General features: G+C 45.0%; 1 protein-coding gene across 2 annotated transcripts in view; it reads left to right on the top strand.

Moving 5' to 3' along the window:
• SGF29 (SAGA complex associated factor 29) overlaps nt 1-18,371 on the top strand; it is a 340,015-nt gene that overhangs the window by 46,615 nt on the left and 275,029 nt on the right. For both annotated transcript variants that reach the window (XM_069652089.1, XM_069652088.1), the window contains exons 3-5: nt 4,023-4,098; nt 14,944-15,016; nt 15,295-15,359. In XM_069652089.1, the coding sequence (XP_069508190.1) occupies nt 4,023-4,098; nt 14,944-15,016; nt 15,295-15,359 (214 nt within the window). The remainder of the gene's footprint in view (nt 1-4,022; nt 4,099-14,943; nt 15,017-15,294; nt 15,360-18,371) is intronic.

The raw sequence follows: 18,371 nt of genomic DNA, 5'->3' as shown, positions 1-18,371 counted from the left end.
CTGCTCTTTGTCTTTGGAATATAGGCTTGGCCAAGTGGCCGAGATAGGCAGTCCGGGTGGGCCTGGTCTACTAGTTTTTAGTGATCAATTTGGAAAGGTAACGCGGGGCATTGTTGGATAGGCATTTATGTGTGAGTGTAAGTACTGTGAATTTGATCTGGTCCTTCACTGGTAGCCAGTGAATGTTTCTTCTGAAGGTGGAGATGTGATCTGATTTGGAGATATTTCATGTTGCTCGTATGGCGTTATTCTGCACGATTTGAAGTTTTGTGATGTTTTTTGTTGCAGATCCTGCAAAGATGGCGTTACAGTAGTCAATCCTAGAGAGGATAAGGGCTCTTGCTAATGTGATTCAATTCTCTACTGTGAGGAGGGCTCTGCAGGCCGTGATAAGTTTGGCTGTGTAGGCGGAGGCTGACGTGATGGCGTTGACTTGCCATGATAGAGTAAGTGAAGAGTCGAGGTAGACTCCAAGGGTCTTGACTTCTTTAGCTGTTGTGATAAGGTTGCCATCAGTGTTGAAGGATTGGTATAATGGGGACAGATTTTTTAGCTTGGCTTAAGAATCTGTCTTATCGCCGTTGAGGCATAGCTCATTTTGGTCCATCCATGCTTGGGTCGTGTGATAGATTGCGTTTAGTGCATTTGTGTCAGTGGTATAGTCACCCGTGATGGGGGTTAGTATTTGCGTGTCGTCAGCATAATTTGTGTAAGTGACACCCAATTTGTCCAGTTTATCGAAGAGGGGTTTCGTGAATGCGTTGTACATGGTGGGTGACACACATGAGCCCTGTGGCACTCCGCATGTGACTGGGGCAGGGTTAGCTGCTGCAACAGTAGAAAAAACTCATTATACGATTTGAGAGGAATGACCTGATCCAGGCTATGGCGTTCTTGGAGAAGTGGGCATCGCTGGCTAGATGACGGCATAGGATGTTGTGATTGACCAGATCAAATGCAGCAGAAAGATCTAGGAGTAGGAGGATGGCCAAGTCGCCTCTGTCCCTGATCAGGTCTACCAAGGCTGTTTCCGTGCCATGGCCCCGGCGGAAGCCTGATTGACGGAGGCCCAGCAAATTATGTGTTTCAAGGTATTTTTGGCCTGAGTTGGGAGTTCAGCGGAGAATGTTGTCGGGCGTAATGTTACCCTTATTTCGTGCTAATGTGGCTGGAGCCATTGGCGCTGGTAGGTTGGTGTGGGTGTTCTTGTTAATTATGAAAAGTAAGATGATGTGGTCTGACCACGGCCAGGGATCATTATTGGAGATGAAGGAAGTGCAGTTATGGTCAGCGAGCCAGTCTAGCGTGCAACCTTTGGCATGGGTAGGGCCCGAAGATCTAATGGTAAAGCCTTGTGTCTCAGTAGTGTTGGCTAGTGAGGAAGCTTGCGTGTCAGATCTGTCATGGAGGCCTAGATTAAAGTCGGCAAGGATGATCACTTTGGAGGTGAGTTTTACATCTGTGGTTAGTAGGTTGGTAGGTTAACCTCTTTCGAATGGATTGTGTCCTCCCACGTATTTCTCATCTTTGATATTCAATATCCAGCTTCAGCTGCTTCGGAAATCGTTTTTCGACAGAGGGCTCTGTGCGTTGATGCAGTCGTCTCTTTGTCCCTGTGGGGCTTGTGTCTGGAGGATGATGTAATTGAAGGTATATATATATCACACGCAGTGCCCGTTGGCTTCAGTGCCCTTTTTCTGAGTAAGCTTAAGCTTCGAGAACTATGGCGCGGTTCAATAATTTCAATCGCAAAAATGTCTTCATCTTCGACACGGACTACCCCGAAGATCGGGTTTAAAAAGTCGCAAGACTGCGGCTCCAAGATGTCGATAACCGATCTGCATCGAGTATGCTTGTGGTATGTCGGTGTGGAGTACAAGACCGCGGACTGCTCGAGATGCCAGTCGATGACCGGAAAAGCTCTGAAGGAGCATAAGGTTAAATTGGCTGTAGGTAGATACCCCATGAAATCCCCCTCGACTACCCAGTCGAAGAAACCTTCTTCGGACGATACGAGAGGCGACTCTTCTCGAAGGAAGAAGGTGAAAAGGTCCCGGCCGAAAAGTGTCTCCCACCACTCGTCATCGAGGAAGTCGAAGAGGCACCATAAGTCGCCCACTTGGACCTCTTCATCTGACTCCTCTCCTCAGAGAGCTATATCCTGTCCCATAAAGGCCTCCACTCCTGCCGAATGGGAAGCATTCAGGTTAGAAATGCTGAACATTTATGAAAAACCCTAGGCGAGCCTTCTAAAGCCGGTAAGGAAAGGACTGGAGCCAAACGCCTCGCGCCCAGGACGATGGCCAGATCCTCATCGAGAACCGTTGAGGTCTCGACACAATGAGAAATAATCGAAGGAACCTTTGAGCCCCAAGTCGAGGTCTTCAACGCCAGCCGGCTCATCGATACCAATGGTGCCATCGACGCCGCCAGCTGTGCCTGTGATGCCAGCTGGCCCATGGACACCAACGGTGCCATCAATGCCATTGAAACTTTCAGTGCTATCAAAGTCGAAAACCCTCAACGCCCTTACCAGATACATCTTACACTCCTTTACCGTCACTAACCTCTATTTATGAGGACAATGAGCCATCTGATAGTGATGCGCCATTTGGGCTACAGTATGGTACACCAAATGTCCCTGATAGCTTTGTCAGAGGAATCCAGAGGATCTTCTGTGGTGGGCTTGTGAGGACAATATTCTGAAGGGAGACACTTTTTGGCAACCATGGCCGGAGATAACAATAGTGACAGAGGCCTCTCTCATGGGGTGACAATTAGCAGTCATTGGTCTCCATCAGGTCTACACATCAATCTTTTGAAGCCGAGGGTAATCAGACTAGCGCTGAAGGCCTTTCTGCCCTCTGTACGGGGAAAGACTGTTCTGATAATGACAGACTACAGTGTCCATGTACTACCTCAACAAAAGAGTAGGTGTAGGGTCACTACCACTGTGCAGAGAGGCACTGCAGCTCTGGTACTGGGCAATTCAAGAAGGAATCTCCCTGTCGGCCGTTCACCTAGCCGGTGAGGAGAACACAGCGGCGGACACTCTGGGCAGGCAGAGCACAGTTTCACACGAGCGGGAACTAGCTCAGAAAGTCCTTCAAGAGATCTTCATCCTTTGGGGAACCCCTCAAGTGGATCTGTTTGCGACCAGTGTCAACCAGAAGTGCGAACTGTACTGCTCCAGGGAATTTCCCCCAAGAGGTGCTCTAGGAGACGCGTTTGTGGTGGACTGGGAGTTTCCACTCCTGTATGCGTTTCCTCCTGTCCCCGTCATTCCTCACGTGATCAGGAGGTTGAGAATGATCCTAATTGGCCCAGAGTGGGCCAGGAGGACGTGGTACCCAGACCTTCTGGACATGTCCATCTGCCCTCCAATACATCTTCCACAAAAAGAGGACCTTCTCTCGTTACAGGAGGATCAAGTTCTCCATCCAGAGGTCAAGACATTCAGCCTTCACACATGGTTTCTGAGAGGCTGAGATACAAGAATTGGGACTTTTAGGTAGTTCGTAAATCATTCCCAACTGTTGGACATCACCATGTAAAAAGACTGAGTTGACTCTACTGTTAATACTTATTTACAGAGTCTCTGAAAGAAGCACTTGCCATTCATTCGGTAAATGCAAGAAAAAGACATGTTTATGGGTGATTTACATGGCGAAGATATTTGCATATATTCACCTGCAAAGTGTAGGGCATGTGTGCATGCTGGAATTAATCTATGCTGTTGAATAGAATTATTTGTAATTTAGCTTTAATTTGAACTCCATGATGTTTTAGCTTCTCTTGTGAAATGTATTGGGGGGCAAGGGCTCTTTCTTGAGAAAAGAGCATTCCGTCTTTCAGGAATCGGGAGGTAGAAAGCTGCTTTTTATCCTTGGAGGTAGTAAGCCTGGACCATCGATCAGTACTTTGGGATTGCATATTTGTGCATGCTGATTCTATGTAGACACATGACCACACATTGTGTATGCTCCTAGCCATCAAATGTCTGTTTCTTTTGCATGTTCCAGGAGGAAAGATCGCGGAGTGAACATAATCTGGTGAATATTCAGAAAACCCATGAACGCATGCAGACTGAGAACAAGAGTAAGTGCGGGGAGACCTCCAAGAATAGAAGTGTGATGTAGACTGAGGTGTGGGTGTGGGGGGAGACTCCATATAAATGTGCCAACCTCTTTCATAAGGACTGGGTAGATAGTACCTGGTGAAAAGGGGTACCAGACTTTTGGGAAGGTATTTCTAAACCGACCTATCGTAGTTTTGCCATGTATTTGAACATGATGTTCATTGTGCAGAGTCGCAAACCACTGCCCTTTTTTCCTGGATAAATGAAGAGACATCTGTTTTGAAAGCAGGGCGGGGGACGAGGGGGAGTTATAATAACCTTATCACTCTCTTAATTGCGTGAGCACCGTCTCTTTGTGGGTATTTCCAAGGAATTTGATTTTAACCCTGTTAGGGAGTTTTACAAAAGTTGCTGTCTGTGACAGGGTTGTACCCCTTAGGTTTAGCCTGAAGTACCCAAAGGTTCGTTAACAGTGGCTGAGCAGCCAAACTTAGTCTAGGAGGGAGAAGGGCTGTAGTGAAGCACACAGTACTTAGAATATACAATGTGTTCAAGAAAACACTGACACGCTAGCAGTTATATAAAAATTGATTTATTTTATATTCACTAAGGTTTTAGAAGTACATCAGGTAGTTACTATTGACACAATAATATCACAGTAGAATTTAAAGGTAGCACACTTTAAATTAATGTCAAGCAACCCGTTTTGAGCGAAACTACTGAGACCACTAAGCAAACTTTAGGTCAACTCTTTCAACTTCAATTAACCCTGGCTTAACCAATCTTTAAAAGTCCAACCCTATACTAGGTGAGTCTCTGTTAGGCAAGATTGTATGCAGTAACCTTTGGGTGCACTACAACAACCCTGACCTCCTGGCAATAGGAACCCAATCTTTGGTATAAGTCTCTACTACACAGGTTGGTAGCGTGTTGAGCAGCCAGGCTTATCTCAAGAGCGGTCAATATGACATGTAGGGGAGTTAAACAGAGATTCACAGTGACAAGTATTCAAATAAACTCTTACACAAGGTTTCTTGATTAAACAATTATTAATTTATTTAACAGTCAGTTAGAGTAAGCCTTCTTCAGAAGGGGGCAGCATAATAGTAACACACAAATACACTCCAAAATATACACTATTAATATTTCTAAATCAGTAAGTACCCTTTTGGGATGGCACACAGACACTTCCTACACCCTGAGGTGACTTTAGTGAATAGGACACAGTGGACATTAATATACCACTGTTTGCATTTAAAATCAGACTTAAGAGTTTGTCAAAGAAATAATTATTAGGACAAAACAAGAGCTCTCACAAATATTCTGAAAGCAGGTAAGTACTTTTGGTAACCCCCAATGCAAAGTTAGTTAACCCCTTCCTGGAAGGAAGTCCAAACACAATGTCAGAGGGAAGAAGAGTCATTCGGGGAGCCTGACTAGGCCCAAGTCAATTGGGCAAAAGTCTAGGTGAGCTGAAGCACTTCTTGGGGGTAAGTAAAAGTCTTTCACAATGTTTTAGAAGTCTTTGTAGAAAAGAAGAAATCAAAGCAGGGCCACAAGCTGGTTAGGCTTGTGATTTAAAGAAGCTGTTAGCAACTCTACAGAGCAACCAAGACAAGTCTCAGAAGAGGACACGTCAGGTTACCACAAGAGGTAAGTTTTCTTAGACTGTACAGTACATTTGGTTAGAAGAAAAGGGATTTGGCTGGCTTCTGTTCCTGTGCAGCTCGGCAGATCCCATCTCCTGGGCCTCAGTCGTGGGGACAAGAGGGAGGATGTCTGGAGGACTCCTGCACTGCAACGGGATGATCGGCAACAGAAAAGGACCAACTTCTATTCGGTGACAATTTGCGGTTTCAGCTCCTCGCGTGCAAACAAATAGCAACACTGCAGACTCTTGGCTGTCGAGATGGACTTTCCTTGCATCTGGGGTCCAGCACTCTGTTGAGGTGGCTCAGGCTCGGTCAGTCCTGCTTCCTGGGAGTCCGGAGGATCTTCATGGAGCTCTTGGCCAACTTAAAAGCAACGCAAACGATCTGGTGTTCCTCTCCCTCGCTATTCGGTTCCAGCAGCAACTGCAGTGGAATTTCAACCAGCTGCGAGAGGATGTCCAGGTGGCTTACTTTGGAGTTGATTGGTCCCACCAACTCAAGGGGAGAAGTCGTCCTTGCATGGCTTCTCTAGTCGAAACGAAATTGAGTTTCAGACAGCAACACACCTTCACTGGGCAAACCGACGGTCCAGGAGTTGCAGCAGGCGTCCTCTTCAAGTTCTTCTTCGGATTCCTTTGTCCAGTGGTCGACTCTGCCTTCCAAGCCAAAAAGCCTCGCCTTTTTATGCAGGTTTCTCCCATTAATTCCAGCCCAGCTGTCAGTCACCCAGCAGGGTGGCTGTCCTTGCCGAACAGCCAGCCTGCCATTCACCTAAGATTACATTCCTGTCTCCTAGGAGACTAAGCACAGGGAGTTTTGGGCACCTCCCTCACTTCCTGCCCCCGCCAGACACCCTGGAGCGATAGACGTGCTTCACTCGTGAATCCCGCCAAAGACAAAATGAACAAAGGGAACAAACCTGGTTTGGTGCGCAGAGTAAATCTCAAAAAGGACCTTTCCACAAAGAAATGAAGAAAAAGGAAGACGAGGCCATTTTGACACAAATGGCACCCTTGGGTGCTTTACTGCAGCTGCGAACGCAGCCCGCGGTAAAGACACACTACGGTAGTTAAAAGTAAACCACTGCCACCAGCCATTCATCGAAGAAAGGGTAACACACATTTTTACATGAGTATTTAGACAAAGGGTATACTAAGTAACCCCTCCAGCACCCTATTGTAAGAAGGGGTGTGCTCGGTCGAGAAAGTTACAAATGAAAGTAAAGTCAATTTCACTTCACTGCTCTTGGAAACAGTAGTTATCCAAGAGAAAGGTATTTAAACCTTGGGAAATCCTTTCCCTGTGCCACTGCACTGAAGGTGCTGTGTGGTACAATGTAAAAAGATTATGCTTATGGAGTTTGTCAGATTCCACAACCAAAAGAAACACAGATTTCAAAATCACATTAAAATACATGATAGAGTGGGGAAAAAAGGGTCTCCCTCCCTCCAGGCAAAGAAATTCAAGTCCTAGAGTCCAGCAAAAGAGCTGGGGGGTCTCTAAGGTAGAGAGGAATTAGCACATTTCTGAGAATTCTCCCTAACAGTCTCACAGAGTCAAGGGGGGCATGGTGGTCCAGTGACCAAGGGCTGAGGAGGAAAGATGCAGGTGAGAGTCAAACAGCATAGTCTATGAAGGTTTTCTTCAGGTTGTTCACCCCAGTGGGACTCGGGGTGTCCTGGAGTGGGGGGGGTGTAAGAGCTTAACTACAGCCCTCCAAGAACAACTCAGCGAGACCAAGGTAAGTATCTAGCTCTGGGACAGTACCTTTTCAATGAAGAACTTGGTGCAGAAGGACGGTCCGCAAGGTGAGGCGACAGTTGTCCCTGGTTAGGGTTTCTTGCCCTGGGCGGCTGAAGAAGGAACTTTGGAGGGAACAGACAGATGCACTCAAGCAGTGGGACGCCCAGCAATGGATCTTCTTGCCACTGGTGCGTTGGATCCCTTCACAGGCTTCAGGTCAGTGACGGTTGTAGTCGAGTAGACTTCTATTAGATTCTCGGTCCATGGCTCAGCGGAGGGGACGTCTAGGAGTGGAAAAAAGTCACTGCAGGCCCAGAAGGACGCCCACCACCCTTTACACGACGTTGCACCGCAAAACGGCACAGGTCTCAGGTGTTGGGGAGAATTTTCCTTTTAATGCTTAATTCCTCTCACCTCAGAGACCACTAGCTCTTTTGCTGGACTTTAGGACTTTTTAAATTTAACCCTGGAGGGAGTGAGACCTTTTTCTCACTCTCCCGTGTGTTTTGACATTAATTGGATTATGTGTTTCCTCTGTTTTTGGAGTCTGACAGACTCAATAGGCATCTACTTTTTGTATGGTGACACACAGCATCTTCAGTGCAGCGTCACAGACAAATCCTTTAGATTTCTCCTAAGGTTTGATTACCCTTTCTTGTGTGAACTACTGTTCCCAAGAACAGTAAAGTGAAAGTGACTTTACTTACATTTTCACTTTGTAGGTCCAGCACACCCCATCTTATGGGGAGTGCTGGGGGGGATACCTAGTAGCCCCTTATCCTACTCACTCATGTAACATTTTTTTGTTACCCTCACTACTTTAAATGGATAGTGGCAGTGGTTTAAATGTTCCTACCATTGTGCTTTTCTACCACAGGATGAACCCTCAGCTGCAGTATAGCACCCATGGGTGACTATTTTGTCAAAATAGCCCCAGTCTTCTTCTGTTGCCATTATCTGTTTGTGAGGTGTTTCTTGGGTTTTACTCTGTGCGCTGAGACAGGTTTGAGCCCACTTCATTTTGCCATTGGCAGGCTTCAGCCCTGAAGCCCACCTCTGGCTCCAGTGTGTCTGGAAAGGCAGGATGTGAGGGAGGTTCCTGAAACTCCCCTGCCCTTTGTCTCTAGGAGTGCCTGAATGCAACCAGTCCTGATTGGCTGGCTGGCTGGCTGTCCTTTTCAGGGCAGCCGGCCTGCTGTGTGATTGACAGCCTAGACTGTGCATGAATGGGAGAAACCTGCTTAAAAGGCGAGGGGTTTGGGACTAGAGGCAGAGTCGACCACTGGGAGAAACCCCTGATGAAGAAGCAGTGAACAAAGCTAGCTGCATCCTCCTGGATTTTTGAATAGCCCGGTGAAGCCCTGCTGCTGTGCTGAAACTCTTATTTTTCTAATCAACAAGATAAGCTCCGGAAGGGCCGACTTCTTCCCTTGGATTAGTGGGACCAACTAACCCCGAGACAAACTCCACTGGACCATCTTCCCTTACTGGTTGTACTTCTTTGTTGCGGCAAGAACCGGGTGCCAGGGGTTGAGAAATCGTTAGTCGAGTGCAATGTCTGAAATCCGGGCAGAAGCTCCAGGAGTCTCCAAAGGACCCCCCAGAAGCAGGACGATCCGAGTTAGAGTACCCTCCCCAGAGTGCAGGACCTAAGGAGTGAAGGAAGCCCAACCGGTATCCGAGCTCCACGGTGGTGCTGTTTACCGAGTGATGAAACCGTGAAGTGCCACTGATCCTAAAAGAGCCCGTAGCTGCCGACGACCTCCAAATTGCTGCCGCAGGAGCCCTCCAGACGTCCTCCCTCTTGTCCCCACGACTGAAGCTCAGGAACCCAGGGTCTGCATCGGTGCAACAGGACATAATCCAGCTGGACCACTCTTCTGCAAACCAGAGGTACTGTTTAGACTTGAGGTACTAACCTCAGTGTCTTTGAGCTGTGCTTTTCTTAGTTGAGACTTGCAGATCTCAACTCTGCTTTTCACAGTCTTAACAGCTTGTGAGCCTACAGGTGATTTTTCTACAAACTCTTTAACTTTGTGCAAGACCTTTTATCTAAGAAGTACTTCAGCTCCATAGACTGTGCTCCAATTGACTTTGGCTGTCCTGGCTCTCCGCAGACTCTTGTAGTCCATTGACTTTGATATTTCTGTCCCTCGTAGGTGGTAACTTGTTTTAGACTGTTATTGCTGGGAAAGGCTTATCTTGACTTCATTGGAAGATTTAAATTCATTCACATGCCCCGAGGATCTGTCTAACCTTTTTCCTTCCTTTAACCTTTCCTTTCTGCATCCTCAGAATCTGCAAACTATAACTAGTGTGATATATAAATGCTATTACTGTCCTTGTGAATGAAGTCCCCCCCGGTTGCAGGAAGTGTGTAAACAGCATCTCTAAAGAGCAGCTACGAACCTGTTTCTGAAAAGTTATTTAAAGTACGTTTACAGTGTTGCATATCTTGCCCTTTCAAAGAATGCTTATTTAAAAACTGTGAAATAACTATTTATAACTGAAACCTTGAATGTTAGTGTTACTTGTATTGGTGAATTTCATTGCTACAGCTCTACAGCTCACATTTACCCCTCTTGAGATAGGCCTTAATGCTCAGTCACTATACCAACCTGTGTAGTACAGACCTATACCAAAAGGTGGGTTACCTAATACCAAGCAGATAAGTGTTGTGTAGTCTCACAGTGTTACTACACCAATTCTTACTACACCAATTCTTACCTAACACCAGGTAATTATAATAGTTATTTTATAACGCCCTTAACACCAGGGACCAGTTTCTAAGCATGAGCCTGGGATTGGATCTTCTGTTGCTATGCATTGTCTTGCTTCCAAGACAGATGCGTTCACACGTGAGCTATCCTCCCACAGGTATTGGGAGTCTGCAGCCAGGGAGGGTCGCAGCTCTTCGTGGGATGGGGCACAAAATGCAGGTAGTCTTGAGACTGCTTAGTCTCACCAGTCTAGGCTGGGAGGAAGCCGTCTTCTGAGATCTTCCCTGTCGTTCGTTTTTCGGTGTCAGGTCTGCATCTGTCACTCAACTGCTCTGGCAGTCACTTCGATGTTGCTGGGGTGTCCTATGAATTCCTCTTTGGATCTTCAGTCCAATGTGTTAGGGAAGTTTTCCTAAAGTCTACAAGTAGGTGAGATTCTATATAACTATCCATTGGTATACTGGCCCCCAACTCTTAGCATAAGTCTGTACCCCAAAGATTTGGTAGCATGGCAGAGCAGCCAGGCGTATCTTATGAGGAAGATGTGAGCTGTAGGTAAGTACAATGAACTCAGTAAATACATAGGCCCAAAAAAAGTTATAATAAAATATACATTTATTTTATATAGGCAAGGTAAGTAAATACTATTTAGACTAACCAATACAAATAGGTAAAATAAGCAACACTTCTTTTAGGTGAATGCTTCAATAGTAGTGGCTTGTACCAGTCATGAAAACAGTTAAATGATCAATATATTCACTTCGTAAAGTCACTCAGACAATGTTCTGTTGTAAGGAAACTGGGTTATTCAGAACTAGCAACAAACATCTACTACTTTGTAATACTTTTCAATGATTCTGATACTTTAGCAGCCCATTCCCTAACTAGTTCTTCAAAAGTCAGTTGAGGAAGGGTGCAAAGTCATATGCAGCAGTAGAAAAGGCAACGTTTGAATTACTTTCAATTAGGATGCTTTAGTGGAATAAAAAATGTTGGACATGGACAATGGGTTATGGGTGAACAATCAAACTCTGAATACAGCACTCCAGTGACACAGGAGTGACACGTTGGCTTGAGGTAACTACTACCTTGAGCCTCACAGTACCTTAGGAGTATTGAAGAAGATGCAGCTGAATTATTTCTTGTCCAGCGGCGGTAGACCCAATCTCCTGTTCCTTGGTCGTGGTGATGAAAGGAGGGACTCTGGAAGGGATGTCTCAGCAGCAGTCGCAAGAAAGGTCCCTCAGCAAGGTATTCTTCAGATTCTCACGTCGGTCTGCGCTTTTGGTGCCTTTTTTACAAGCTCCAGCAGTGAATGATGACTGCCCAATCAATCCGCCGCATTTCTGCAGTCCTGAACTCTGCTGAGGGGATTTTGAGGAGGGGGAGCTTCTCTCTAAAAGTCCAACCGGAGCTCACTAAAGTTCTTGGACGATTCGTTCATGGGAAGACAATGAGCTGTAATTGGGTTGGAGGTCCTCTGGTATTGGCGGTTTGCCGCCCTGGAAGGTCATAGCACGTCAGGGGATGGCTTGTTCTGCAGGGTGTCTTATGGCTAGTTATAATTATAATTGTTCTTTTCTAACGTGCTTGATACCGGGACCAGTTTCTAAGCGCGAGCCCGGGCTTCGAACCAGTGTTATGCGTTGTCTTGCTTCCAAGACAAACGCTTTGCCCCCATAGCTATCCTCCCGGTCTGAGTTGGTCTTACCAGCCTAAGGGATGGGGGTGGAGTCTGCTTAAAAGCTCTCCTGTCGATTTGAAAACTGGGTCAGGACAGCAGTGGCTTCTTTGCGGGTACTGGAAGGGTATGCCGGCGTCTTTAGTAGTCTTCGGCTTCAGATCTTCTGTTCCAGTGGTCGACTTGCTTTCTGTCTATGGAACCTCACCTGTTATCAGGATATCCCATTCATTCCTCTGCAAACTCTCCCTGCAGTTTACAGAAAGGGGCGTGTGGCTGTCCACATTAGCAGACAAAGGATTGAAGTGTTTCGGGATCCTCCCATGCTTCCTGTCCTCGCACACACACTGGAGCCTTGGCGGGCTAAGCAAAGGGTTCCTGCTGAAGACCAAGCTCAAATCAACATCTCCCTCCTAGCACAGCAAAAGAAGGGCCAAGAAAGAACAACCACACAAGAAATGGCGAAAAAAAAGGATCTACCATGTTGGAACATGTGTGACCCTCTTGTGCATAACCGCAGCAGTGAATAAATCCTACAGTGGAAAATTGCACAAAAGTCGGTAGAACACGTCCACTGCCCCAGCCATAACTATAGGGTTGTTACTGTAACCAAACTGTTACAGGAGCAGAGAGAAGGGGTACCAGATATCTCCTCTGTACTCCACATAAGGTGGTGTGTGCTGATAAAAAGTATCCCCCATCCTTAAGAACTATAGTTTTTAAGGGAAAATGATATAAAAAGCAGAAATCAAAGGACTCCAAGCAACACTGCACGTAGGGTGTTGTGTGCTGCAAAGGTGCAACACAGATGCCTTTTAAAAGGTATGGAGGAAAGCAGGACACCATAAAATAAAGTATAACATGTAAAGCAGAGTTCCCATGATTAGAATAGAAAAGAATGAATGAGGGGAGAAGTGCTCCACTTATTCAGGAGAGCGAGAAGAAGGTCCAGAAGTTCAGCAAAAAGTGCCAACGGTCTCACTAGGAGAGGGGATTAAGCATAACGCTGATAAATCTCCTTAACACAGTGGTAGACTCTGAGGTTCAGCTACAGGACCCTCACCTTTTAGGCAAAACTGGCTGAGCCCACCAATCACCAGACAAGCCTTCCATGTAAATCTGGGGGTGGCGGGCTATCCAAGGGGGACAGCCAGCCTCCCAGCTCAAACTGGTTTGAGGCAGGCACTCTGCAGGACAAAGACCAGGGGCGTTTCGGTCACCTCCCCCATTTCCTGTCCTTTCAGGCACTTGGAGAGGCTTGGCGGGCTTTGCAAGTGAAGCCCAATCAAAGACAAAAAATCTCCCCCACCCAGGCAGGTAGAAGAAGGCTCAAGTAAGAACTAGTCATCATGAGCGGTGCTTAGAAAAGTACAGCCATCGTTTTAGGCAAATGCTGTTCCCTGTGTCCCCTACCACAGCTGCCTGCGGTAAAAGTACACAAAATAAATGCATAAAGGATGAACTTGTAACAGTAACTGAAAGTTAATGGAACAGTGAGAAAAGGGAGACAATGTTTCTGCTCAGCACTCTACATAAGATGGGGTGTGCTAATTACACAAAATAATATACAGGAGGGACACAAGGGTGTCCCCCTGCCCTGGTAACTGGAGTTAACACATGTCAAATAAAAAGGAAAGCTCAAGGAGCTTCCAGAAACAGTGCACAGAAAGTGCTTTGTGCTGCAATAATAAAATGTAGATGCCAGAAAACATGGAGGAAAGCCTAACTCCATTAAAAAGTACCCAAAAAGGTTCCCAGGGAATTAGATAAAAACCAAGAGTCCAGCAAGAAGTGCTGAGGGACTCGCAGGCGAAAGAGAATTTCACTCGAAAAGGAAATTCACTCTAACAAACTCCAAACATTGCAACGGGTTGAAGCGACTAATCCTTGCAGTGAGGTTGTGTTCATTATTTCACTTTTGCAGTGTATATTTTTTTAATTCATATGTTTTGTTGTGATTCTGCATTTGAATTGCCAACTTTAGTAACTGCATGTGAAGGTTTCACTTACCACCAACTGTCGGTATACTTTCCTTCATCCCTGCCTATAAAGCTGTGTGTGTGTGTGTGTGTCTCTCCGTCTCTCCTCTCTCTCTCTCTTTCTCTCCTCTCCCCCCTCCCAAAGAAGAAACAATTATATACATTTACATTCCTAAACTTGTATACAATTTCCCCCCAACCATCCCCCACAGGATTCACATCTACAGTTAATGTCATCAACAGTTATCATTTTACCAAACAGAATGAGCACGGTTCTACAATGTCACAGTTACCTTCCACAATCGCGAACATTCGGAATAATTTCAGGTTACTTCTTTCCACCTCCACTTCTCTTCACACAGGGCACGGCGGTTCCAGTGTCAATGAACAGTTAATTACCAGCTAAACGTTTCAGTCTTTAAAGAGCAAAACGATGTAGGACGAATGCCTCCTCACGAGCTAAAACTGAAAGTAGGTGCTGTAATTATGCAACTGCGCAATCCTATGCCATCATGGGGACTCTGCAATGTAGCAGGGTTGACAATTACACATCTACAAAGACGCAGCATAAAGGCCCATGTAATCAATGGAACTTAGGTACTGTTCTTATACCGTGAATACCTCTCATTCCATCTGATACAAATATGCCTTTCAAATTCAAAAGAAGAGTTGCCTATACGTTTAGCCTTTTCAATGACCTTTCAAAGTCACAGGGACATACACTTCCTGGAAGCGATCAGTGGTAATTCCAATATTCAAGAAGGGGGCCAGAACTGACCCCATGAATTACCAACCAATAGTGATCAGATATGCTAGAACATCGTATGTTACGCAAGGAACGGCTAGTATCATGTGCTTTTGTAATTAATATCTAAATTGTTTATTTGTATCACAACCTAGTTTTCTGTTGTGGGTCTACTTTAGTTCAGCGTGTTTATTCTTGCTATCAGCCATGAAGTTGTTGCCCTCACAATACACCCCACAAAGCAATGCAAATGCAATTAACTTTTCTCACTGCTCAGATATTGCAGTTTTTACTTGCTGTTTTCTCGATGTGGATCTTATACCTTTCCCTCTATCTCTTTTGCAGTCTCTCCATATTACCGAACAAAGCTCAGAGGCCTGTACACCACTGCGAAGGCAGATGCAGAGGCCGAATGCAAGTAGGTGACATCTGATTGTCTGAGAGTCTTGGCCCTTAGCAGGTTACCTAAGTTAAGAGAGAGTCTTTGTTCACGCTGACACCCGTCAGACAAAGGGTTTAACACTCAGGGTTCAACAGGGAAGCGGCCTAGACTACGGAATAGTTAACAGATTTAGTCACCTTCAGAGTGGTGTTGATCTATGAGCACTGGGGCAGAAAAAAGTGCATGGTAGAAAATGCAGGATGTATACAAAACTCACCTCTTGCCTTTGTTATCCTTCTATTCTCACCCTACAGCATTCTCCGTAAAGCACTTGATAAGATTGCTGAAATTAAGGCATTGCTGGATGAGCGGCGGATTGGTAAGTTTAGGAGCAAGGGTGGAAAGGGTCAAACTTGATCTATTTTCTTAGTGCAGAAACCATGGTTTCAGAGACTGGTTATTTTTTATTTGGTTCCTTTTTCACCTTGTGTAAGGATATTTAGGTGGATTTGTGTGTTGGTGAGAACACTGTAATTCATAGTTTTGCTTCTACAGCAGGCCTATTTGGTTTGCTCATTCTAGAAAGATAATGTCTGCATGTGTAATATTTATTTTATCATTACTTTTTTTGTATGTTTGGCCATTGATTAATTATGCGTATTTGTGTGCATCTCTATCCATTACTTCTATGTGCGCATCTGTGACTGTTTAATTGTATATGCATATCTGTGTAGTGGGTTTACAGAACCAATGATTGGGGTATCTCCTTGGGCTGGTCAGTTTGAACTCTGCAGGTCTAATCTAACCCTTCCCTCACACAAATTACTTCATGTTATGTCTCAACTCTTAGATGGGTACTTCTTTCAATTAGGGATGCAAAATATGAACACCTTAAACAGTACATAATTTAGTGCGTAGACTTCAGTTTTCAGAATGATTATAGTTTTGTGAACCACTGCTGTTTTAGGCTCGTATTTCTGGCTTGTATACTCACTTATTTGTAAACCCAAGCTTATATCAGTGGCTGCTACTTTTCGCATGTAGTTTTGTCCAAAGAATAAGAAGTGTTTATCCCTAAAATCCTTACAAAATATAATTGACTTATCTGCTTTTTGCCAGAAAGCTGCAATAGCTATCCTCCCACAACTGGCATAATGGTAGTTCAGTCTGGGGACATTACCAATGCTTTGCTTCCTACATGCCATTTTCTGTTGTTTTCTAAAAGATCAATGCAGAATATGCAACAGGGGTCTAGCCCTTATTACCTTTATGGAGCAGGCCTCTGCTTTACTAGAGAGAGTGCAAATGGGACAGACACGCACATGCCACAAGTTTCCTTTTTTTAGAGCATCTGTCATTAACTGCCTTGTTTCTAGAATGCTTTTGAAAATTCTAAGAATGTTCTCTTCAGTATGCCCAGAAATCTTTTACTTAATCAGTTACTACGGAGGGCCAATATTGCCACCTGTTAAGGCAGCTTTTGTACCACACTCTGTTTAAGATGCTACAACAACTTACCGTAGGGGAAGGGTAAAACACTAGATAAGAAAGGGATGCCAAATGTCTCTTGGGTAGTGTGGGGCAGAGCAACCAGGCTTTATTCTCAGACAGCTAGGGGCAGTAGGTCTACAGAGGTACAATTGGTCCACGCAATAGCTCCGGAAAATACACCGTAGTTGTATACTGAAAAATATATTAGTCTTACACATAAAAATATCAGTTCAATTAAGTACTTTAGATTATTACACTAAACTAAAAAGATACCAGCATTTTATCGAAACTGTTATACAAGGACTCTTCTAACCTCAATGCTTATTTGTGAGCTCTCAATATAAAACCGAGGGGTTGGGGATGGGGAGAACCAGGAAACCATAAACCTAATCTGCCGCTAAATAAGTATACATTAATCTGCACAGCTGAGTGCACTGTACTAATGACCCATACCAACCTGTGTATACGTGGAAGACCATTGTCCTGTTGGTCAGCACCTAACGCAAATGGCAGGGCATGGGATTACAAAAGGAATCACAGTTGTACCTAATGTAAGGATGTGGAAGGAGAAAGCAGCCACACAGGTGGCATGATTGTTGCTAAATTCTTTTATTCAACAAAATAAAGGAGGAAAAAACCCTACCTGAGCCTATTACTGAGAGGGGATTCCCAGCCTCAACTCGATACTAAGGAAGTGTCACAATGTCCGTAACCAAAGGTCAACCGTCCTGTGTCAAAACAGAGTTCCTTCCCTTACACCTATAGCTAAACCAAAAAGGTTGGTGAGTCTTCTTCGTGCAGAAGAATGGCTCCCCTTTTCTGTGGAGTAGGCTACCATGCCAGTGGTCAAAAGGGACTATTTTCTGAGGGAGTGACTCCCTTCCCCAGGTTGCAGTTATTTTCAAAGATAGCACACAAAGTTCCAGATTGAAAAGTCTCCATTCAAAAAAATAAGCAAAGTTGCAACTCCAAAATGGCTCCCTCCTCTTGGTTTTTCTCAGGCTGTTCACAGTGCCAAGAGAATGACTCCCTTCCCTTGGCCTTTATCACAATGTACGCAAACATCAGGGGGAATGACTCCCTTGCCCTGACCTTTCTCAGGCTTGCACAGTTCACAATGTCAGGGGAAATACCTCCCTTCTCCTGGCCTTTCTTAGGCTCTTTGCACAATCCACAATGCCAGTGGGCATGTGTTAAAGAGGTTAATCATTTTTAGGCTTCATCCACTCTCCCAGTGAGACCCCCAGCACGTTTTGCTGGACTTCTGGACCATTTTTCTTTTATCCTAAATGAGTGGAGCCTTTTTCCACTCATTCATTCTTAAGGGCTCCGTCTTTTGGAACTCTGTTCTTTGTTTTACTGTCCCATGGAGTCTACTTTTCTCCATATCTCTTACTAAGACATATGTATTTTTCTATTTGAGCACACAGCTCCTTATGGGCAGTGTTGCTGAGGACCCTTTTGAGATTCTTTTCGATATCCTAGAGTAACTGAAGTTCTTACGGATAGAAAGATACTTAGAAGCTCTCCTAATACTTTATAGTCTGAGAGATTGGCACACGCCACCTTCTGTGGAGTGCCAAAGGGATACTTTGTATCTCCCTTCTCTCTGCTTCTGTGACCTTTGTCACACAGCCAATCTCCTAGTTATGGCTGGTGGCAGTGAACGTGTGTGTTAGGTAAGATTTCCACTTTAAAGCTAAATCTACCTCACTTGTGAGAATGCCAAAACGTTTTGCTGGACTGGTATATTGTTTCCCTAAACCTCAGTGAGTGAGAACCTTTTTCCTCGCTCACAGATCCTTTCACTCTTTTTATTGGTGTCATTTTTAAGACTCTCCATAGTGTCCTTTTAAATTTATCCGCTGACAACTTTTGCTATATACTTTTTTTATTGTTA

The sequence above is a fragment of the Ambystoma mexicanum genome, chromosome 3p (assembly GCF_040938575.1).
Source record: "Ambystoma mexicanum isolate Mex_15411 chromosome 3p, UKY_AmexF1_1, whole genome shotgun sequence".
Classification (NCBI taxonomy): domain Eukaryota; kingdom Metazoa; phylum Chordata; class Amphibia; order Caudata; family Ambystomatidae; genus Ambystoma; species Ambystoma mexicanum.
Note: the sequence above shows the minus strand (reverse complement) of the source record. Positions and strands in the feature narration are given on the sequence as shown.